The sequence below is a fragment of the Lithobates pipiens genome, unplaced genomic scaffold (genome assembly GCF_037356315.1).
Source record: "Lithobates pipiens isolate NorthernLeopardFrog02 unplaced genomic scaffold, aLitPip1_a1.2 Scaffold_16, whole genome shotgun sequence".
In the NCBI taxonomy this organism is placed as follows: domain Eukaryota; kingdom Metazoa; phylum Chordata; class Amphibia; order Anura; family Ranidae; genus Lithobates; species Lithobates pipiens.
In genome coordinates, this window is record NW_027507748.1 from 12,402,058 (window position 1) to 12,425,432 (window position 23,375).

Genomic DNA, 23,375 nt, shown 5'->3' on the forward strand with positions numbered 1-23,375 from the left:
ATTGGTGATCAGTGGGAAGAATGTTCCTTACATTGGTGATCAGTGAGAAGAATGTCCCTTACATTGGTGATCAGTGAGAAGAATGTTCCTTACATTGGTGATCAGTGGGAAGAATGTTCCTTACATTGGTGATCAGTGAGAAGAATGTCCCTTACATTGGTGATCAGTGAGAAGAATGTTCCTTACATTGGTGATCAGTGGGAAGAATGTTCCTTACATTGGTGATCAGTGGGAAGAATGTTCCTTACATTGGTGATCAGTGGGAAGAATGTTCCTTACATTGGTGATCAGTGGGAAGAATGTTCCTTACATTGGTGATCAGTGAGAAGAATGTTCCTTACATTGGTGATCAGTGAGAAGAATGTTCCTTACATTGGTGATCAGTGGGAAGAATGTCCCTTACATTGGTGATCAGTGGGAAGAATGTTCCTTACATTGGTGATCAGTGAGAAGAATGTTCCTTACATTGGTGATCAGTGAGAAGAATGTTCCTTACATTGGTGATCAGTGAGAAGAATGTTCCTTACATTGGTGATCAGTGAGAAGAATGTCCCTTACATTGGTGATCAGTGGGAAGAATGTCCCTTACATTGGTGATCAGTGGGAAGAATTTTCCTTACATTGGTGATCAGTGAGAAGAATGTCCCTTACATTGGTGGTCAGTGAGAAGAATGTTCCTTACATTGGTGATCAGTGAGAAGAATGTTCCTTACATTGGTGATCAGTGAGAAGAATGTCCCTTACATTGGTGATCAGTGGGAAGAATGTCCCTTACATTGGTGATCAGTGGGAAGAATGTCCCTTACATTGGTGATCAGTGGGAAGAATTTTCCTTACATTGGTGATCAGTGAGAAGAATGTCCCTTACATTGGTGGTCAGTGAGAAGAATGTTCCTTACATTGGTGATCAGTGAGAAGAATGTTCCTTACATTGGTGGTCAGTGAGAAGAATGTTCCTTACATTGGTGATCAGTGGGAAGAATGTTCCTTACATTGGTGATCAGTGAGAAGAATGTTCCTTACATTGGTGATCAGTGAGAAGAATGTCCCTTACATTGGTGATCAGTGGGAAGAATGCTCCTTACATTGGTGATCAGTGAGAAGAACGTTCCTTACATTGGTGATCAGTGAGAAGAATGTTCCTTACATTGATGATCAGTGGGAAGAATGTTCCTTACATTGGTGATCAGTGAGAAGAATGTTCCTTACATTGGTGATCAGTGAGAAGAATGTTCCTTACATTGGTGATCAGTGAGAAGAATGTTCCTTACATTGGTGATCAGTGAGAAGAATGTTCCTTACATTGGTGATCAGTGAGAAGAATGTCCCTTACATTGGTGATCAGTGGGAAGAATGTTCCTTACATTGGTGATCAGTGAGAAGAATGTCCCTTACATTGGTGATCAGTGGGAAGAATGTCCCTTACATTGGTGATCAGTGGGAAGAATGTCCCTTACATTGGTGATCAGTGGGAAGAATGTCCCTTACATTGGTGATCAGTGAGAAGAATGTTCCTTACATTGGTGATCAGTGAGAAGAATGTTCCTTACATTGGTGATCAGTGAGAAGAATGTTCCTTACATTGGTGATCAGTGGGAAGAATGTTCCTTACATTGGTGATCAGTGGGAAGAATGTTCCTTACATTGGTGATCAGTGAGAAGAATGTCCCTTACATTGGTGATCAGTGGGAAGAATGTTCCTTACATTGGTGATCAGTGAGAAGAATGTTCCTTACATTGGTGATCAGTGGGAAGAATGTTCCTTACATTGGTGATCAGTGGGAAGAATGTTCCTTACATTGGTGATCAGTGGGAAGAATGTTCCTTACATTGGTGATCAGTGGGAAGAATGTTCCTTACATTGGTGATCAGTGAGAAGAATGTTCCTTACATTGGTGATCAGTGGGAAGAATGTCCCTTACATTGGTGATCAGTGGGAAGAATGTTCCTTACATTGGTGATCAGTGGGAAGAATGTTCCTTACATTGGTGATCAGTGAGAAGAATGTCCCTTACATTGGTGATCAGTGGGAAGAATGCTCCTTACATTGGTGATCAGTGAGAAGAACGTTCCTTACATTGGTGATCAGTGAGAAGAATGTTCCTTACATTGATGATCAGTGGGAAGAATGTTCCTTACATTGGTGATCAGTGAGAAGAATGTTCCTTACATTGGTGATCAGTGAGAAGAATGTCCCTTACATTGGTGATCAGTGGGAAGAATGCTCCTTACATTGGTGATCAGTGAGAAGAACGTTCCTTACATTGGTGATCGGTGAGAAGAACGTTCCTTACATTGGTGATCAGTGAGAAGAATGTTCCTTACATTGGTGATCAGTGGGAAGAATGTTCCTTACATTGGTGATCAGTGAGAAGAATGTTCCTTACATTGGTGATCAGTGAGAAGAATGTCCCTTACATTGGTGATCAGTGGGAAGAATGCTCCTTACATTGGTGATCAGTGAGAAGAACGTTCCTTACATTGGTGATCGGTGAGAAGAACGTTCCTTACATTGGTGATCAGTGAGAAGAATGTTCCTTACATTGGTGATCAGTGGGAAGAATGTTCCTTACATTGGTGATCGGTGAGAAGAATGTTCCTTACATTGGTGATCAGTGAGAAGAATGTTCCTTACATTGGTGGTCAGTAGGGATGAGCTTCGTGTTCAAGTCGAACATCGGCTGTTCGCCCGTTCGGCGAATTCCGAACGTTATGGGCCGTTCGCGCCAAATTCGTGTGGCGCTCACGGCCCACAATGCACTGCGCCATCGCAGTACATTGCTGGCTCATGATTGGCCAAGCATGCACTGGGACCCCGCATGCCTGGCCAATCACAGTGCCAGCAGCGAGGAGAGCCATGATTGCCTGTGGCCAATCATAGCTCAGGCTGTGTAGTACACGCCCCACACTATATAAGGCCGCCAGCGTGGCGGCCTTGTGTAGTGTGTTGGCATCTGTAGCAGTTAGTGGGTGTTCTGTGTACCTTCAACATAGTATACACCGATCGTTATCGGACGATTTTTCGTTCTTGCTCTTCTGTAGTGGTTGTTGTCTGCGTGCCCTGACCGCAGTATACACCATTATATCCACCTATATAGCTAACTATCTTGCTCGTTTTAAATAGAGCTTGCAGACAGCGTTACACCGCTATATCCATCTACATAGCTCTTCTCTATTTGAGCCATCTGCCATCTGCAGGAGTTAGTGGGTGTTGTGTGCTTCCAGCTCAATATAAACTACCCAATTGCTGGTTTTCCCAACTCCCTTCAGGCCATTACCATGTCTGGAAGGCCAACAAGGAGAGGCAGACAGACATGAGCCGATAAAAGAGGGCAAGCAGGCTCTGTGTCTAGAGACAACAGTGCTGGTCGTGGACGCGGTGCATCGTCATCATCAGCATGTGGCCATGGGACCCGCTTGTCCTTCTTTTCGGCAGCTGGACATGTTGAGCCGCAACATGCCAACGACTTGGTAGAGTGGATGACCAAGCCCTCTTCATCCTCCTCATCCTCTCTCACCCAGGCTCAGGGTACTAGCAAAGCAGCTGCCAACGCATCGTCTTCCCTCCTCTCAATGTCATCATCATCAGTGACTCCTTCCCTAGACCCACCACGTCCTCCTGAGGAGTCTCCTGAACTCTTTGAGCACAGTGTTGGGTACATGCTCCAGGAGGATGCCCAGTGTTTTGTGGGCTCTGATGATGACACTCAGCTAGAGGAAGGCAGTAGCGTGAGCGTAGAGAGAGGGGATGCTCAAGAAGGACAGCAATCTGACAGTCATGTTCCACAAGCTGCAGCATACTGCCAGGTTTGCTCCAGCGATGAAGAGGGAGGGGATGATGAGGGCACTGACTCCATGTGGGTGCCTGGTAGGAGAGAGGAGGAGGAGGCACATGTCCAACGAGGCAGGATGCCCTCCGGGGGCCAGCTTAGGGGCAGCACACCGACTGAATCACACCGCAGAGCTCCGCCTGTGCAGGACGCTGCCTCTGCGCGTTATTCTAAAAGTTCTTTGGTGTGGGCCTTTTTTGAGACGAGTGCATCAGATCGCACCGCTGCTATTTGCAACATATGTCTCAAGCGTATCTCGCGTGGCCAAAACATCAGCCGCTTGGGCACCACATGCTTGACCAGACATATGTTGACCTGCCATGCAGCTCGTTGGCAAGCGTACCTCAAAGACCCACACCAAAGAACAAAGCGGACCTCTCCTTGCTCCTCATCAGCTGGCATCTCCAACCCCACTAGACCTTCAGTCCTCTCTGAAACCTGCTCTGAGAGGAATGAAGGTGTAGAATTAGGTGTGTCACAGCCAAGTGCTTCCGGGAACTCTGCTAGCGGTACACCCACGTCCGATTATAGCAGGCAAATGTCCCTGCCCCAGCTGCTGGACTGGCGAAAGAAGTTCACTCCCAGCCATCCACATGCCCAGCGGTTGAATGCTAGCTTGGCTAAATTGCTAGCACTTCAACTGCTGCCTTTTCAGTTGGTAGACTCTGCCCCCTTCCGTGAGTTTGTACAATGTGCGGTTCCTCAGTGGCAGGTCCCCAAACGCCACTTTTTCTCAAGGAAGGCGATTCCGGCTCTCTACCGGCATGTGGAAGGCAATGTCCTTGCCTCGCTGGACAGGGCGGTCAGCGGTAAGGTGCATATTACCGCTGACTCATGGTCCAGCAGGCATGGACAGGGACGTTACCTGTCTTTCACGGCCCATTGGGTCACTCTTCTGGCAGCTGGGAAGGATGCAGGACAAGGTGCAGTAGTGTTGGAGGTTGTTCCACCACCACGCCTCCAAAATGCTACTATTGGTTGTGACACACCTCTCTCCTCCACCCCCTCCTCTTCTTCTTCCTCCATGGCCTCTTCCAGTGCTCTGTCCTCAGAACCAGCGGTGCTCCGTAGGGGTTCCAGGGGCTATGCAAGTACGCAGGCAAAACGATCCCATGCCGTGCTTGCACTGGTTTGTTTGGGGGACAGGAGCCACACTGGGGCGGATGTTTTGTCAGCTCTGCAGGGGCAGGCCGAGAGGTGGTTGATGCCACGCCAGCTTAAGCCAGGAATGGTGGTTTGCGACAATGGCACCAACCTCCTCTCCGCCCTCCGACAGGGACAACTGACCCATGTGCCCTGTGTGGCTCACATCCTTAACCTGGTGGTGCAGCGGTTCTTGGGCAGGTACCCCGGCTTACAGGATGTCCTGAAGCAGGCCAGGAAAGTCTGTGTGCATTTCCGCCGATCATTTAATGCCTGTGCTCGGCTGGTTGAGCTCCAAAATGAGTTGAACCTGCCCAAGAACCGCCTTATATGTGACATGCCCACCAGGTGGAACTCAACGTTGGCCATGCTACAGCGGCTGCACACGCAGCAGAGGGCCATCAATGAGTACCTGTGCGACTACGGCACCAGGACAGGGTCAGGGGAAATCGTTTTTTTCTCACCACGCCAGTGGGGCATGATCAGGGATGCATGCACTGTCCTGTCACCGTTTGAGGAGGCCACAAGGATGGTGAGCAGTGACAGTGCATGGATCAGTGACACTGTACCTCTTGTCCACCTCTTGGAGCATACGCTGCGTGGAATAATGGACAGGGCACTTGAGGCAGAACAGAGGCAGGAAGAAGAGGACTTCCTTGCCTCTCAAGGCCCCCTTTATCCAGACAGTGTTCCTGCTGTGCCACCCATCACACAGGAAGAGGGTGAGGATGAGGAGGAGGAGGAGGATGATTGTGTCAGCATGGAGGTGGAGGCTGGCACTCAGCAGCAGCAGCAGTCTTGTAGGGATTATTTACAGTCCCAAGAAACCTGTGGACTTGTACGTGGCTGGGAGGAGGTAGCTGCGGATCATGTTGTCCTTAGTGACCCAGAGGACTCTGGACCGAATGCCTCAGCTAACCTACGCTGCATGGCCTCCCTGATCCTGCAAAGCCTGCGGAAGGATCCTCGTATTCTTCGGATCAAGGAGAGGGACCATTACTGGCTGGCCACTCTCCTTGATGCACGGTACAAGGGTAAGGTTGCCGATCTTATCTTCCCGTCGCAGAGGGAGCAGAGGGAGCAGAGGATGAGACATCTCCGGGAGGCCTTGCAGAAAGGTCTGTGCAACGCGTTTCCAGAGACTGGGAGGTTACAAACTCCTGGTCCTGGACAACGTGTTGCTGAGGCATCGGTCAGAAGGAGCGGTGGAGAAGGTGGCCGTCTGACCGATGCTTCCAGGCAATTTTTTAGTCCGCAGCTCCAAGGTATGATCGGTTCCAGCAACCATCGCCAGCGTCTGATTTACATGGTGCAGGAATACCTAGGGGCAAGGTCAGACTTGGACACCTTTCCCACTGAAAATCCTCTGGCTTACTGGGTCTTGAGGATGGATCACTGGCCAGAGCTTGCACAGTATGCAATTGAGCTACTGGCCTGTCCTGCATCCAGCGTTCTTTCGGAGCGCACCTTCAGTGCTGCTGGTGGCTTTGTTACCGATTACAGGGTGCGCCTGTCCACCGAATCAGTTGATCGACTGACCTTCATCAAGATGAATCAGTCTTGGATCACCCACAGCTACCAAGCACCTGAAGCTGATGTAACCGAATAATTGTTTTTGAATTATCACATCCCTTCAAGACTGCCTATGCTGATGCTGAGTGACTGTCCTGTTATGTTGATTGTCTATCCTCTTCCTCCTCCGCTGATATGTTGGAAGAACATTTTTGGTTCTGGGTGATGCCATCAGCCCAATTTTTCTGCCCCTGTTTAACAGGGGCGTTTAATTACAATTTTTGATGCAATGCTTTGCAGCAGGGCTAATTCCTGCAATAAAAATAGAGTATATGTGGCACCAGCACCAGTGCCTAAGGCCCAATTTTTCTGCCCCTGTTTAACAGGGACATGTAATTACAATTCTTCATATAATATTTCACAGCAGGGCCCGTTCCTGTGCCCACCCAGAGTAACTGTGGGGACTTATAGTGTCGTGGCACCATAACCACAACCACCCAGTGGCGTACTAAGTGTGGGGCGGGGGGTGCGGGCCGCCCCAGGTGCCACACCCTGGGGGGGTGCCAGGCCAGCACCCTCCCCCTCCGACTGAAGAGGAGACAGCGCCGCAGGTTAGACTGACCACACAGAAAGCTGCGGGCGGCATTGCAGGGGGAGGTGCGAGCAGCACCCGAGTGGAGTGAAATCTGTCGGCAGTGATCCAGGACCCGGCGCAATAATCCCCTTCTCTGCGGTTGCGTCGCGCCGGTCTGATCAGTCTCGGGCAGCGGCTGTTACTCACAGCCGAGCAGAGTGAAGCTGCCTCCCCCTCCTCTTGTATGTCTACACAGTGCTGTGCATGGAGGAGGAGGGGGAGGCGGCTTCACTCTGCTCGGCTGTGCCCGAGACTGATCAGAACGGCGTAACGCAACCACAGAGAAGGGGATTGTTGCACCGGGTCCCGGATCACTGCCGACAGGTGTCACTGGCTCTGTGTCCTCCCGGTATAGGTCAGTGCTGGTCATACAGAGAGAGACCGAGGGGGGGGGGGGGGGGGGTGAAGAGATTCTCTGCAGCTCTTATTATGTAACCTCAACATCCCAAACTGCAAGATGCAGCTGAGGAGGACTACAAGTCCCAACATACCGGGCTGTGTGGGCTTACAGTTCTCCTCTGCTGAGCATAGCAGCTTTGTATGCTTGGACTTGTAGTCCTCCATAGTGCAGCCTTGCATGCTGGGACTTGTAGGCCTCCTCTGTAGTACAGTGCAGCCTTGCATGCTGGGACTTGTAGGCCTCCTCTGTAGTACAGTGCAGCCTTGCATGCTGGGACTTGTAGTCCTCTGTAATGCAGTGCAGCCTTGCTTGCTGGGACTTGTAGTCCTCTTCTGTAGCGCAGTGCAGCTCTGCATGCTGGGACTTGTAGTCCTCTTCTGTAGTGCAGTGCAGCCTTACATGCTGGGAGGTGTGGTCCTCCTCAGTAGTACAGTGCATGCTGGGACTTGTAGTCCTCCTCTGTAATGCAGCCTTGCATACTGGGACTTGTAATCCCCTTCTATAGTGCAGTGCAGCCTTGCATGCTGGGACCTGTGGCCCTCTATAGTGCAGAGTAGCCTTGCATGCTGGGACCTGTGGTCCTCCTCTGTAATCCAGTGGAGGCCTTGCATGCTGGGACACGTAGTCATCTATAGTGCAGTGCAGCCTTGCATGCTGGGACCTGTGGTCCTCTATAGTGCAGAGTAGCCTTGCATGCTGGGACTTGTGGTCCTCCTTGGTAATGCAGTGCAGCCTTGCATGCTGGGACTTGTTGTCCTCTATAGTGCAGTGCTGCCTTGCATGCTGGGATTTGTGGCCCTCCTCTGTAGTACAGTGCATGCTGGGACTTGTAGCCCTCCTCTGTAATGCATTGCAGCCTTGCATGCTGGGATATGTAGTCCTCTTATTTGGTGGGGTCTACACTGAAGATGGGGAGTCTGTACGGTAGAGAGGGGGGTCTGTACTGTAGGGGGTCTGTGTAACATGCAGGGGGTCCAGAGCTGTGAGGGGCTGTGTGATGTAAAGGGATGCAGAGGTGCAGGGTGCTGTGTAATGTAAAGGGGTCCAGAGGTGCAGTTGTGGAGAGGGGGGGGGGGTACAAAGTAGTGACAAAAAGATATTGAAGGATGCAGAGGTATGCAGGGGGCAAAGTGAGGTGTTTTTTACATTTTAAGGTGGGGGGGGTGCCAGGCATAGGATCCGCCCTGGGTGCCAAATGCTCTAGGTACGCCCCTGCAACCACCAAAGGTCAATTTTTCTACCACTGTTCAACAATGGCATGTAATTACAATTCTTGATATAATCGTTCACAGCAGGGCGCTCCAGCGCCCACCAAGAGTCACTTTGAGGGCTTACAATGTTGTGGCAAAACCAACACCTTGTTCCGCCATTTCTGCAGAGCATATAGGGCAGGCCCCTACTTTCAAACATCCAACTTACAAACATCTCCTACTTGCAAACGCAAGGAGACAACAGCAAGTGAGATGAAAAAAGATGGACGACAAAACAAATTATACAGGGGTGATAACCCTTCCCTATGTTTTCCAAAAAGCTTAAAAATAGTTTTTATGACTGGAGCTACACTTTAAGAATGTACCAGTTGAAAATTACAAAAGATTCTACTTAACACAACAAACCTACACAGTCCCTGTCTTGTTTGCACCGCCTGTATACTGCTGTTCTGAGTATATAGGGCCTGGGGGGCCACACGCATTTCCTTTTTTTAATATGGGTACTGGGTTCCCCTTAATATGCGTACAAGACCCAAAGGGGCTGGTAATGGGCAGGGAGGGCTACCCATGCCATTTTTCTCAATGATTTTCAACCTGGGCGGCACAGTGGTGTAGTGGTTAGCACTCTCACCTAGCAGTAAGAAGGTCACTGGTTCAAATCCCAACCATGACACTACCTGCCTGGAGTTTGCATGTTCTCCCAGTGCCTGCGTGGGTTTCCTCCGGGTACTCCGGTTTCCTCCCACAATCCAAAGACATGCAGGTAGGTTAATTGGCTTCTGGCTTCTGTCCAAAATTGGCCCTAGTATGTGAATGGGGACCTTGGATTGTGGGCTCCTTGACGGTAGGGACTGTTGTGGGTGTAGCAATGCACAGGGAAAGGGACAATTGTAGACACTCACTCAGGTTGAACTTGATGGACTGGTGTCTTTATTCAACCTAACTAACTATGAAACTAACTATGAAACTATGAAACCATATTGCAGGAACCAGATATTACATTAAAACCGCAAGCAGTTTTAAATGATGTTATTTCCGTTTAATGTCATTTTGTGCAGGGACTGTTCTAAACACGGGAAACACGTGGCACTTCACAGGCATACTACAGACACCCCCCAGGCACCATATTTAAAGGAATATTTCACTTTTTTTTTTCACTTTAATCGTCATTAAAATCAGTGCTCCCGCCAAAACGGCCATTTTTAAATCTTTTTTTTGCAGTGACCCATGTCCCCTGAGGCAGGAGCCAGGTCCCCAAACCCTTTTTAGGACAGTATCTTGCATATTAGCCATTAAAATTAGCACTTTTAATTTCGAACGTTCGAGTCCCATAGACTTCAATGGGGTTCTAACGTTCGTACGAATTTGGGGTCCGTTCGAAAGTTCTGGTGCGAACCGAACCGGGGGGTGTTCGGCTCATCCCTAGTGATGATATACAAGGGGACGGCTCTGGTCCTGCATATCATTTCTCAGGTCGGCTTTAATAGAAAAGAACGATTTACATCGAGTGCAGGGAAAGTTTAATGCAGCAAATAAAATGGAAGTTTATAATCAGACAGAAAATCAAAGAGCGCAGCGAAGGCTCATAACTGATCTTAGAGCCGGGATTGGCGTCTCCGGATAATTTTTACCACTAACAGACATGAAGGAGAACAATGGGCTGAACTCGGTTTTATTGGGGGTTTTATCTTTTATTAGTTGCAACATTGTATTCAGAATATTGATACTTTATAATAACAATGTGTTCCTGAATAATGACTCCTCATTCCTTATAGTAATCCAGGCTGGACATCATTTCCTCTATCATAAACCACAATGTTTTTTAATTCATAAAATATACCATCTCAGTTTTGCTGATCTCCTCCAGCTTCTTGCACCTATTTCCTGCCTACACGCCGGCTGCACTGGCTTCCTGATGGTGACCAATGGTGGGCCATGGCAGTGCAAAGTGTGTCAGCATGCCCACCAGGGGTGAATATGACATGGTGACAACATAGGAGGATAGCTGGAAGACAGTTGTCACCCCATGAAATGAACTGCCCGAAAAAGGACCCCCGTGATAGGATCATCTGGGATTAATGTAAATAAATCTGAAGATTTTATCTGTTTATATTTTGCCTTCCTTGGGGCCTCCCCACCTCTTCAACGTAATAACAATATTTTTAACCACTTGCCATAAAACGGCTACAGCGAGGTCAGACAACTCTGGGAGGGCATACTATAACGTCCTCCCAGAATGGCGCTCCCGGGAATGTGCGTGACCGTCGGGTCTCCCAGCCCCTAGCATGTCACGGACCGGGATAAAGGGCAAATGACAGCAGCCCCTTAGCACGTGATCACTCTGTCCAATGACGAAGTAATCACTTGTAAACAAACCGAAGCATGTCCGGTTCGGCTCCTCCCCTCTCCTCATGCTGATCAGTACAGGAGGAGAGGAAGGAGCCGGTGCAGCAGTGCTGTGGGCTGGATCTGAAGTGCCCACAGCCCTGATATGTGCCCATCCTTGGCTCATACATGCATCCCCATTCATATTCAGCCATACTCCATCCCTTGCTCATTCATCCTCACTCATGCTCCATCCCTGACTCATCCATCCCCATTCATCCTCACTCATGCTCCATCCCTGACTCATCCATCTCTGGCTCATCCATCCACATTCATTCTCACTCATGCTCCATCCCTGACTCATCCATCCATCCATCCCTGGCTCATCCATCCACATTCATGCTCATCCATGCTCCATCCCTTGCTCGTCCATACTCATTCATGCTCCATCCCTGGATCATCCATCTTCATTTATGCCAACCATGCCATATCAGTGCTCATCCGTGCCACATCCATGCCCCATCAGTGCTCATTCGTGCCACATCCATGCCACATAAGTACTCATCCGTGCCACATCAGTGGTCATTCATGCCACATCCATGCCACATCAGTGCTAATTCATGCCATATCAGTGCTCATCCATGCCACATCCATGCCCCATCAGTGCTCATTCGTGCCACATCCATGCCCCATCAGTGCTCATTCGTGCCACATCCATGCCACATAAGTACTCATCCCTGCCACATCAGTGGTCATTCATGCCACATCAGTGCTAATTCATGCCACATCAGTGCTCATCCGTGCCACATTAGTGCTCATCCATGCCACATTAGTGCTCATCCATGCCACATTAGTGCTCATCCATGCCACATTAGTGCTCATCCATGCCACATCAGTTCTCAACAGTGCCACATCAGTTCTCATCCATGCCCCATCAGTGCTCATTTGTGCCACATCAGTGCTCATTCGTGCCACATCAGTGCTCATTCGTGCCACATCCATACCACATCAGTGCTCATCCGTGCCACATCAGTTCTCATCTGTGCCACTTTAGTGCTCATCCATGCCACGTCTGTGCTCATCCATGCCACATCAGTTCTCAACAGTGCCATATCAGTTCTCATCCATACCACATCAGTGCTCTTCCGTGCAACGCGCATGCCACTACAGTGCCACAAAGGTATAGTATAATAGGTAGTCAAATTCGATTTGGAATGTATGTCCCTAAAACACGTGATGGTGCTCCCTGCATGTTGGGCCTCTGTATGTGGCCAGGCTGTGTAGAAGCCTCACACATGTGGTATCCCCATACTCAGGAGGAGTAGCATAATTTATTTTGGGGGGTAATTTTTGCTATGTACATGCTATGTGTTATCAATATCTTCTAAATGGACATCTTTAAAAAGTGCATTTTCATTTTCTTTACACATTTTCCAAAAACTTGTGGAAAAAAATGACATGTTTAAAAGACTCATTATGCCTCATAGATTATACGTTGGGATGTTCACTTTGAAAAATTTGGTAATTTTTTTCAGCGTTTCTATTGTCCTGGTGCCCCAGGGCCTTATCCAGGAAATTATATGTGCAATTTATGTCTCTAGAACACCTGAAGGTGCTCCCTGAATGTTGGGCCTCTGTATGTGGCCAGGCTGTGCAAAAGTCTCACACATGTGATATAACCATACTCAGGAAGAGGAGTAATGTGTTTTGGGGTGTAATTTGTGGTATGCATATGCTGTGTGTGATTATTGTCACAATTTGGTGAAAAAAAAAAATCTTAATTTTGCAAAGAATTGTGGGAAAAAATAACTCATTCAAAAAAACTCACTATGCCTCTTACTAAATACCCTGGACTGTCTACTTTCTAAACTGGTGTCATTTGGGGGGTATTTGTACTTTCCTGGCTTCTTGTGAAGGTGTGATCAATTTTCAGTGACTGGCACCATAGATTGTAGATTCTATAACTTTCACACAGACCAAATAATATACACTGATTAGGGTTATTTTTTACCAAAGAAATGTAGCAGTATAAATTTTGGCCAAAATTAATGAAGAAAATTTACTAATTTGCAAAATTTTTATAACAGAAATGAATAAAAATGCTTTTTTATGTTACAAAATTTTCGGTCTTTTTTTCATTTATAGCTCAAAAAATAAAAACCCTCAGAGGTGATCAAATACCACCAAAGGAAAGCTCTATTTGTGTGAAAAAAAAAAGGACACAAATGTCATAGAGGTACAGTGTTGCATTACAGCCAGGCTGGGGAGGAAAGAGCGTTATAATAATGGGTGTCCTCCAACCAGAAAATGAGGGCGGGGCTCTATCGGACTTGCTGCAGCTTCTAATGCACATGGTGAGAAGCTCACAGTGTGCAGTGAAATCAGAGGAAGTAATTTCAGTCCAGGGGAGGAGCCGCTACACCTGCACAAGTCTAAAGGGAAGGCCGGAGGGAGGATTTAAAGGATTTTTACCTTCTTTTCCTTTTCTGAGAGGGACAGAGAATGGAGGATAGAGACCAGGTGACCAGCGATGGCGGGGTCCAGGCCGTCCGCTCGGGGATCCGGTATCATCTCATTTGGCGGTACCAGATCTTTCTCTGTTGCAACAATCTGAGAGAAGAAAATGGAGAATCACATGTCGCATGTAATGCAAAACAAGATCCGCACCTACCCCTCCTTGCCCCCATAATACAAGCATGTCTACTAACCTACCCCTCCTACCCTCCTTTACAGTCCTCGGCCCCCCATAATACAAGCATGTCTACTAACCTACCCCCTCCTACCCTCCTTTACAGTCCTCGGCCCCCCATAATACAAGAATATTTACTAACCTACCCCTCCTACCCTCCTTTACAGCCCCTGTCCCCCATAATACAAGCATGTCTACTAACCTACCCCTCCTACCCTCCTTTACAGCCCCCCCCCCCCATAATACAAGCATGTCTACTAACCTACCCCTCCTACCCTCCTTTACAGCCCCCCCCCCATAATACAAGCATGTCTACTAACCTACCCCTCCTACCATCCTTTACAGCCCCTGTCCCCCATAATACCGTCATGTCTACTAACCTACCCCCTCCTACCCTCCTTTCAGTCCCTGCCCCCCATAATACAAGAATGCCTACAAACCTACACCTCCTACCCTCCTTTACAGCCCCTGTCCCCAATAATACCGTTATGTCTACTAACCTACCCCCTCCTACCCTCCTTTACAGTCCCTGCCCCCCATAATACAAGAGTGCCTACTAACCTACCCCTCCTACTCTCCTTTACAGACCCTGTCCCCCATAATACCATCATGTCTACTAACCTACCCCTCCTACCCTCCTTTACAGCCCCTGTCCCCCCATAATACCATCATGTCTACTACCTACCCCTCCTACCTTCCTTTACAGTCCCTGCCCCCCATAATACAAGAATGCCTACTAACCTACCCCTCCTACCCTCATTTACAGAACCTCCCCCCACCAGTACAGTCCTGGGCACCCCATAATACAAGTATGTCTACTAACCTACCTTCCTTTACAGCCCCTGTCCCCCATTACACAGTCATGTCTACTAACCTACCCTTCCTACCCTCCTTTACACTCCCTGCCCCCTAAAATACAGTCATGTCTACTATGGCTGAGGTAGAAAGAGGCAACAAAGGAACCACGTTGGGTCCCATAAACCGCTACTGTTCCAATTTCAACCTCTTCCCTGTGTATGGACAGCGAGATACAACCAGACCATGCCCAGGTCTAAATATGAGAGTGGGAGGGGTCATGGACCCCATCTGAGCCACTTATTATATAAATGGGCCCTATGAATGGTCTGTACACCTGCATTGCCCATTATGAGGAGTTCCCACCATCCATGTGCTGAGTCCCCAAGTCTGTACACCCACTGTGCCCATTATGAGGGGTTCCCACCATCCCTGTGCTGAGTTCCCGGGTCTGTACACCCACTGTGCCCATTATGAGGGGTTCCCACCATCCCTGTGCTGAGTTACTGGGTCTGTACACCCGCTGTGCCCATTATGAGGAGTTCCCACCATCCCTGTGCTGAGTTCCCGGGTCTGTACACCTGCTGTGCCCATTATGAGGGGTTCCCACCATCCCTGTGCTGAGTTCCCGGGTCTGTACACCTGCTGTGCCCATTATGAGGGGTTCCCACCATCCCTGTGCTGAGTTCCCGGGTCTGTACACCTGCTGTGCCCATTATGAGGGGTTCCCACCATCTCTGTGCTGAGTTCCCGGGTCTGTACACCCGCTGTGCCCATTATGAGGGGTTCCCACCATCCCTGTGATGAGTCCCCAAGTCTGTACACCCACTGTGCCCATTATGAGGGGTTCCCACCATCCCTGTGCTGAGTTCCCGGGTCTGTACACCCACTGTGCCCATTATGAGGAGTTCCCACCATCCCTGTGCTGAGTTCCCGGGTCTGTACACCCGCTGTGCCCATTATGAGGGGTTCCCACCATCCCTGTGCTGAGTCCCCAAGTCTGTACACCCACTGTGCCCATTATGAGGGGTTCCCACCATCCCTGTGCTGAGTTCCCGGGTCTGTACACCCGCTGTGCCCATTGTGAGGGTTCCCACCATCCCTGTGCTGAGTTCCCGGGTCTGTACACCCGCTGTGCCCATTGTGAGGGGTTCCCACCATCCCTGTTGGTTACTCATTTTACACGATAGAAGATGTACCAGGAGAAGGTGTAGTATACAATAGAGGGCGCAGACACCCCATGGTGGGTGGGGACCCCTGGTGGACAGTAGGTAGTATCTCACCTGCTCCAGCATGCCGTACATTATAAGAGGGACAGTTAGGAGTTCCTCCGGGACATCACTCAGAAGGTCATTATAGAATCTCATATCCACATCCGCCGTCAGGGCGGGGCTCTCCACCTCCACTGCACAGACAGACGAGACGCAATGACATCATCATTCAATACATATTACTTCATTGGTCAGATTTGTTTAACTTTTTATATTCATTTAAAATTGTCGTTGAGCCGTTTATGTTTTTTTTATAAAGGACCATAAATTAGGATCCTGAAATGTGCAGAAAGATTAAATCTGAACTCCATTTGTATTTCTATCCACCCAGTCCTGAGATTTGCACAGCTCTGCCACATAGCACAGCCCTGTCTGCAGGGGAGAAGACCTGATTTTTCTCTGTTAACACTTACAGATCCCGTCCCTCACCCCCTCCCACCCCCCGAGCTGTGATTGGACAGTGAAATGAGAAAGTAGCAGAATGATAAGCTCAGCTCTCTGTCGCACTGCTCTCTCCTCCTATCAGCATGTACTTTGCACTTATTGGCTCCTTGTGCTGCTCCTCCATCTCCCAATCTGAGCTCTGCTGTGCAGGGGCTGTAAAAGTAGCTGCCCCCAAGGCGCATTCAGGTACTTTTAATGCAAATCCTGTGTTATCTGAGTATGTGGAGGAGCGTGCATTGTAGGTGAGTGATGTCAGAGGCACCACCGCTGCAGGGGAGGGATCTATAGAGTGCTCATGGTCTCCGGCTGACATCACAATGGCTTGTCCCCTCCCCTTCCCCCCCAGAAAGCACCCGCTGTACTCACGCTGAGTCGGGGTTGGCGGCGAGGATGCCGCATGAACCTCGTCCGCTTGTCCTTTCCTTTTCCCTGTCGGACTGGATGGTATCCCTGCAGCCGGAGCCTAACCGGGCAAAGACGGAGAATTCTGAATTATTATTAAAAATATAGACATGAAATATGAACAAAGCACATCCCTCTACAGTGTGTCCTTGTCCCAATCCAGAGCACCGTGTCATTTCTGTCTGCTGCCTCCTTCCCTTGCTTGAATCACTTCTGACCAAGTTTTCCTGACACCAAGAGATAAAAGGTGACAGGGAAGGGATCTCCAGCACACGGCCTGTGATTGACAGCCTCAGGTCTGATCCTGTGTACTGTGTGATAGGGGGAGGCCCTTCACCTCCAATCAGCTCTCAGAGCTCTCCTCACAGAGCTCTGCAGAGTTTAACTTCAGCTCCCAGACAAGTGTTCTAAATCCTGGACTTTGTACAGCTGTAAAGAAGAGACGACTGCAGATAAACAGGTATACCTGATATAGGAGGATTGTTACCGGCCTCTGTATTCTGTATATGGTACAGAACAGCTTCTTATGCTATTCACATATATAATCTAAATGTATATATTCTCTTCCCCTTTTGTTACTAGGAGCATGCAGCTGTGCACACTCCTAACTGAGATTCAGCTGTCACTGGCAGCTTTAGGTCTCCACTAACGATTGGGAATCAATCAATGTGATTTCCTGATAATGTGATCATCCTTGTCAGCTGTACAGGGGTGATCACTTGGCTTTGTTTAAAAACAAAGCCGCATGAAAGTGACAGAAGACAGCGGACTGTTTATAGACATGTAAACATCGAATTATTTGTCAGCCTATAAATAATCCGAGCAAAGATGGTACCAAATAAAAGACGTATATTATGTCGCCCTAAGAAACATCATAATATTGATAAAAGATGGAGAATTGATCAGAGAGTTGTGTCCGTCCCACTGGAACAGAGAGATCCGGCCAGTGGTGGGCGGGGCAGTGACACAAAGATAAATGACACTCCCACAGCCAGGATGCCATGTGACTCGCCTCTGGCGCTGAGGGCGGTCTCTCCGCAGCCTTCTCCGCGGCCGGGACACGGATGATCCGCATGTTATCCAGGTACTGCTGGTGTTGTCTCCTCCAGTCCAGCCAACCGTACATCAGACAGGCGACGCTCTCAAACACCTCCGAGGAATATTTCATCTACAAGAATGAGCCCGATAGAAAAGGAGATAATAAATATAATAATAAATGTGATAATAACGTTATATTAAAAAGTCATAATAAAGGTTATAATGAAAGAGATAATAAAAGGTGATAATAAAACGTAACAAAAAATGTAATAACAAATGTTATAATAAAAGGGATAATAAGCGTGATATTGAAAGAGATAATGAAGGTGATAACGTAAGAAAAATAAAATAAAACTAATATATATAATAAAAGGAGGGAGGGAAGGGGGAAGAGAGAGAGAGCGAGAAGAGGGGAGAGAAAAAAGAGAAGAGAGAGAAGAAAGAAGAAAGAAGAAAGAAGAAGAAGAAGAAAGAAGAAGGAAGAAGGAAGAAGAAAGAAGAAAGAAGAAGAAGAGCGATAGAGAGGAGAGGGAGGGGAAAGAGGAAGAGAGAGCAGAGAAGAGGAGGAGGAAGAGAGGGAGAATGAGAGAGAGAGAGAGAGAGAGAGAGAGAGAGAGGAGAGGGAGGGGGGAGAGAGCGAAGAGAGAGAAGAGAAGAAAGAAGGAGAAGAAGGAGGAGAGGAAAAAGAAGAAGAGGAGGAAGAAGAGGAAGAAGAAGAAGAAGAGGAGGAAGAAGAGGAAGAAGAAGAGGAAGAAGAGGAAGAAGAAGAGGAAGAAGAAGAAGAAGAAGAAGAGGAAGAGGAAGTAGAGGAAGAAGAAGAAGAAGAAGAAGAAGAAGAAGAAGAAGAAGAAGTAGAGGAAGAAAAAGAAGAGTAGGAAGAAGAAGAGTAGGAAGAAGAAGTAGGAAGAAGGAGAAGAAGAGTATGAAGAAGAAGAAGCAGAGTAGAGAAAAGAAGACGAGTAGGAAGAAAAGAAGAAGAAGAAGAAGAAGAAGACGAGTAGGAAGAAGAAGACGAGTAGGAAGAAGAAGACGAGTAGGAAGAAGAAGAAGACGAAGAAGAAGACGAAGACGAAGAAGAGAGGGAGAGAGGAGAGGGAGAGAGAGGAGAGGAGAGGAGAGGGGAAGAGAGAGAAGAGAAGAGAGGAGAAGAGGGGAGAAGAGAAGAGGGGAGAAGAGAAGAGGGGAGAGAGAGGATGAAGAGGGAGAGAGAGAGAGAGAGAGAGAGAGAGAGAAGAGAGGGAGGGGAAAGAGGAAGAGAGAGAAGAGAAGAGAATGAGAGGGAGAATGAGAGGGAGAATGAGAGGGAGAATGAGAGGGAGAATGAGAGGGAGAATGAGAGGGAGAATGAGAGAGAGAGAGAGAGAGAGAGGGGTGAAGAGAAGAGACAAGAAGAGAGGAGAGAGAGGGGGGGGAGGAAGAGAGGGAGAATAAGAGAGAGAGAGAGAGAGAGACACACACACACACAGAAGATAGATAGAAGAGAGAGAGGAAGAGAAGATAGAGAAGAGAGGAGAGAGAGGGGAAAGAGGAAGAGAGGGAGCATGAGAGAGGGGGGGGGGGGATAGAGAAAGGGGAGGGGGGATGAGGATTGAGAAATGGGCGGTGGAAAAATGGTGGAAAGAAAAGGGAAAGAGAGGTAGGATGGAAGGAGGGAAGGAAGAAAAGGGTTGAAGTGAGAAGAGGAGGAAGACAGAAGGAGGTGGAAAGGAAAGGTGGGAAATTGAAGAAGAAAGAAAGAAGGTGAAGGCTAGGGAGGGAGAATGAAGGTAGAAGGTAAGGGAAGAGGGGGAAGACCTGGCGGTGTCACCTGCTGCTCGGTATCAGTCCAGTCTGTGGGTTGGACGTTCTCTTTCACCAGGTGTTGCAGTCGTGCGATCTGCGATAATGCTGATCCGCTCTTCCCACTTTCCAGGATCGGTTCCAGGTACTTCCAGAACACTTCCAGGGATTTGGTGACAGACGTTCTCCTCTGTGTCTCGGCTTCTACAGCTGGAGAAACAAAGATTTTACAGAGAAGAAAAAAAAAGAAAGGAGGAAGGAGAAAGAAGAAGAAGAAATGACGTGTCCTTTACATTTCCTATACATTTCTTTTACATTTCCTATGAGCTGCAGCAAAGAACATCCTCCTTCTTGGCCATCTCCTGCACTCTGCCGATTGCCCCGCACCCCCATGTATTGGAGATGAAGAGATACGGACATGTTTGTGGTCTATATCAGGAGATCAGCCCAAGGTGACAACCATGGCTCCCTCCTTAGATATAGTAGAGGAGTGATGTAGCCATGAGCCCATGGAGTGAAGCCCCCTCACCAGAGCTATTAAGCTTGTTTGATGTTTTTCTTCCCCTATTTATAAGGTCGATCGTTTTCAGCGCCTCTTTAAATATGTTCCTGTGCACTGAAATCTCAAGCTTCGCTGTCAGTCTGGGCACAGAAACCCATGCCACTCATAGACGCATATATGCCACATGTGGGTGTTACAGCTCTAAACAATAAAAAAAAATATAACCGAAGGAAGGTCACAATTGATTTCATATTCCTCACATCAGACCTTCCTACAGAATCGATCCCATTCACAAGGTTACCAAAATCGTCAGCACTGACCCCTCCACAAGACTTAATTATAATCTACCTTCTGGCTCCGCCTCCCCCTGTGCCGGATCCGCTGGCAGGCTGGTGTAGTTCTGGGAGGACATCCTGATGACGCTGGACACGTGGATGCCCAGATCGGCCAGCAGGGCGAGGATCTGTGGTTGGTAGACTCCCAGTACGATGATATAGTGCTGGACTCCGTCGTCTGGCTCATCATCTGTGGAAAAGACAACATGGCGGCTGTGATTGAGCGACATTCACCGACCATTGTGCCAACCATGGCATTGCGTCAAACTCACAGAATCATGGATCGGATATGGCTGGGTTTTGGTGTAATTGGTCCACGGGGGGGGGGGGGGAACTGTGCAGCACCGGACCCGCACCCTGCAGAAACAAAGTATAACACTTCTATAGGCCTAAGCAGCAAGAGTAAGAAATCAACAGGGGAACTGCGCAGCACTGGACCCCCACCCTGCAGAAACAAAGTATAACAATTCTACAGGCCTGAGCAGCAAAAGGAGGAAATCAACAGGGGAACTGCGCAACACTGGACCCCCACCCTGCAGGAACAAAGTATAACATTTCTACAGGCCTGAGCAGCAAGAGGAGAAAAATCAACAGGGGAACTGCACAGCACTGGACCCCCACCCTGCAGGAACAAAGTATAACACTTCTGCAGGCCTGAGCAGCAAGAGGGAGAAATCAACAGGTGAACTGCGCAGCACTGCACCCCCACCCTGCAGGAAGTATAACACTTCTGCAGGCTTAAGCAGCAAGAGGAGGAAATCAACAGGGTAACTGCGCAGCACTGGACCCCCACCCTGCAGGAACAAAGTATAACACTTCTGCAGGCCTAAGCAGCAAAAGGAGGAAAATCAACAGGGGAACTGCGCCACACTGGACCCCCACCCTGCAGGAACAAAGTATAACACTTCTACAGGCTTGAGCAGCAAGAGTGAGAAATCAACAGGGGAACTGCGCAGCTCTGGACCCCCACCCTGCAGAAACAAAGTATAACACTTCTACAGGCCTGAGCAGCAAGAGGAGAAAATCAAAGGGGGAATTGCGCAGCACTTGCCCCCCACCCTGCAGGAACAAAGTATAACACTTCTACAGGCCTGAGCAGCAAGAGGAGAAAATCAAAGGGGGAACTGCACAGCACTGGACCCCCACCCTGCAGGAACAAAGTATAACACTTCTGCAGGCCTAAGCAGCAAGAGGAGGAAATCAACAGGGGAACTGCACAGCACTGGACCCCCACCCTGCAGGAACAAAGTATAACACTTCTACAGGCTTGAGCAGCAAAAGTGAGAAATCAACAGGGGAACTGCGCAGCACTGGACCCCCACCCTGCAGGTACAAAGTATAACACTTCTACAGGCCTGAGCAGCAAGAGGGAGAAATCAACAGGGGAACTGCGCAGCTCTGGACCCCCACCCTGCAGAAACAAAGTATAACACTTCTACAGGCCTGAGCAGCAAGAGGAGAAAATCAAAGGGGGAACTGCACAGCACTGGACCCCCACCCTGCAGGAACAAAGTATAACACTTCTACAGGCCTGAGCAGCATGAAGAGAAAATCAAAGGGGGAATTGTGCAGCACTGGACCTCCACCCTGCAGGAGCAAACTATAACACTTCTACCGGCCTAAGTAGCAAGAGGAGGAAATCAAAGGGGGAATTGCGCAGCACTTGCCCCCCACCCTGCAGGAACAAAGTATAACACTTCTACAGGCCTGAGCAGCAAGAGGAGAAAATCAAAGGGGGAACTGCACAGCACTGGACCCCCACCCTGCAGGAACAAAGTATAACACTTCTACAGGCCTGAGCAGCATGAAGAGAAAATCAAAGGGGGAATTGTGCAGCACTGGACCTCCACCCTGCAGGAGCAAACTATAACACTTCTACCGGCCTAAGTAGCAAGAGGAGGAAATCAACAGGGGAACTGCCCAGCACTGGACTCTCACCCTGCAGGAACAAAGTACAACTACACCCGTGCACCCCTTTTCTTCCACAATAAATGTTTTGGATGGAGATCCTCTTTAGTACAGTGTTTTCCCGACATTATTACCAATATAAGCGTTCTCCTCCTCCTCCTCGCCCCGCCGTTTCAGGGTGGTCTCTTTCTTCACAGGGGGAGGAGTCTCGGGGGCCTTTCCTTTGCCTTTTCCTTTGGCTGAACCCTTGGCACTGGATGGCTTAGCCTTGGCACCCTTCACCGCCTTATGCTTCGGTTTGTCCTCCGCAGACTGAAACATACCAAACAAACTCTAGTATCAGATGCCTAAATATCGGCAATGTTAATATAAATGCAATAATAAAAATGGACTTCATTGTGAGAACCTGAGCGTGCCTGTGAGCAGAGTTCTGCAGACAGAATTATGCATAGTTGCAAATCTTTCTGCAGGTGCATGTGGGCACAGATGTGCAAACAGTGGCAAGTGGGTCATTTACCACCAGTCTGTATACACCCCTTCATTACCATTTTTCAGTGCTGTGAAGGTTTGACTGACAATTACTCTGCCATGCAACACTGCACCTATATTAATAAAAAAAAAAAGAAAATAAAAAAAGTTTCCCTTACTTTCTTTTAAGATAAGCATGCCAGGATGGTGTGATCATCTATACTGGACTGTCACCCCGACTGTTGCTGACCCAGACTGTCCTCTCTTTCCATATCGGCACTGTCTCCCCCGACTGTTGCTGACCCGGCTTCTCCCTGCCTTCCATATCAGTACTGTCTCCCCTGACTGTTGCTGACCCAGCCCGTCCCTACCTTCCATATCAGTACCGTCTCCCCTGGATGTTGCTGACCCAGCCTGCCCCCGCCTTCCATTTTAGTATTGCCTCCCCTGGCTGCTGCTGACCCAGCCTGTCCTTGCCTTCCATGCTGGTATCATCTTGTCTGGCTGTTGCTGACCCAGCCTGTCCCTGACTTCCATAATAGTACAGTCTAATCCAGCTGTTGCTGACCCAGCCAGTCCCTGCCTTCTATATCAGTATGGGCGCCCCCCGACTTTTGCTGATCTGGCTTGTCCCTGTCTGCTAAATTTGTACCATCTTGCCTGGCTGTTGCTGACCTGGCCTGACCCTG

At 48.7% G+C, this 23,375-nt stretch overlaps 1 protein-coding gene across 1 annotated transcript in view; it reads right to left on the bottom strand.

Moving 5' to 3' along the window:
- Positions 1-23,375, bottom strand: part of SPAG17 (sperm associated antigen 17) — a 290,551-nt gene that overhangs the window by 148,874 nt on the left and 118,302 nt on the right. Inside the window, exons 5-11 of the mRNA XM_077479578.1 lie at positions 22,353-22,530; positions 20,324-20,500; positions 19,502-19,683; positions 17,669-17,824; positions 16,621-16,717; positions 15,823-15,944; positions 13,528-13,665 (exon numbers count right to left, since the gene is read on the bottom strand). Coding sequence (XP_077335704.1) covers positions 13,528-13,665; positions 15,823-15,944; positions 16,621-16,717; positions 17,669-17,824; positions 19,502-19,683; positions 20,324-20,500; positions 22,353-22,530 — 1,050 coding nt within the window. The remainder of the gene's footprint in view (positions 1-13,527; positions 13,666-15,822; positions 15,945-16,620; positions 16,718-17,668; positions 17,825-19,501; positions 19,684-20,323; positions 20,501-22,352; positions 22,531-23,375) is intronic.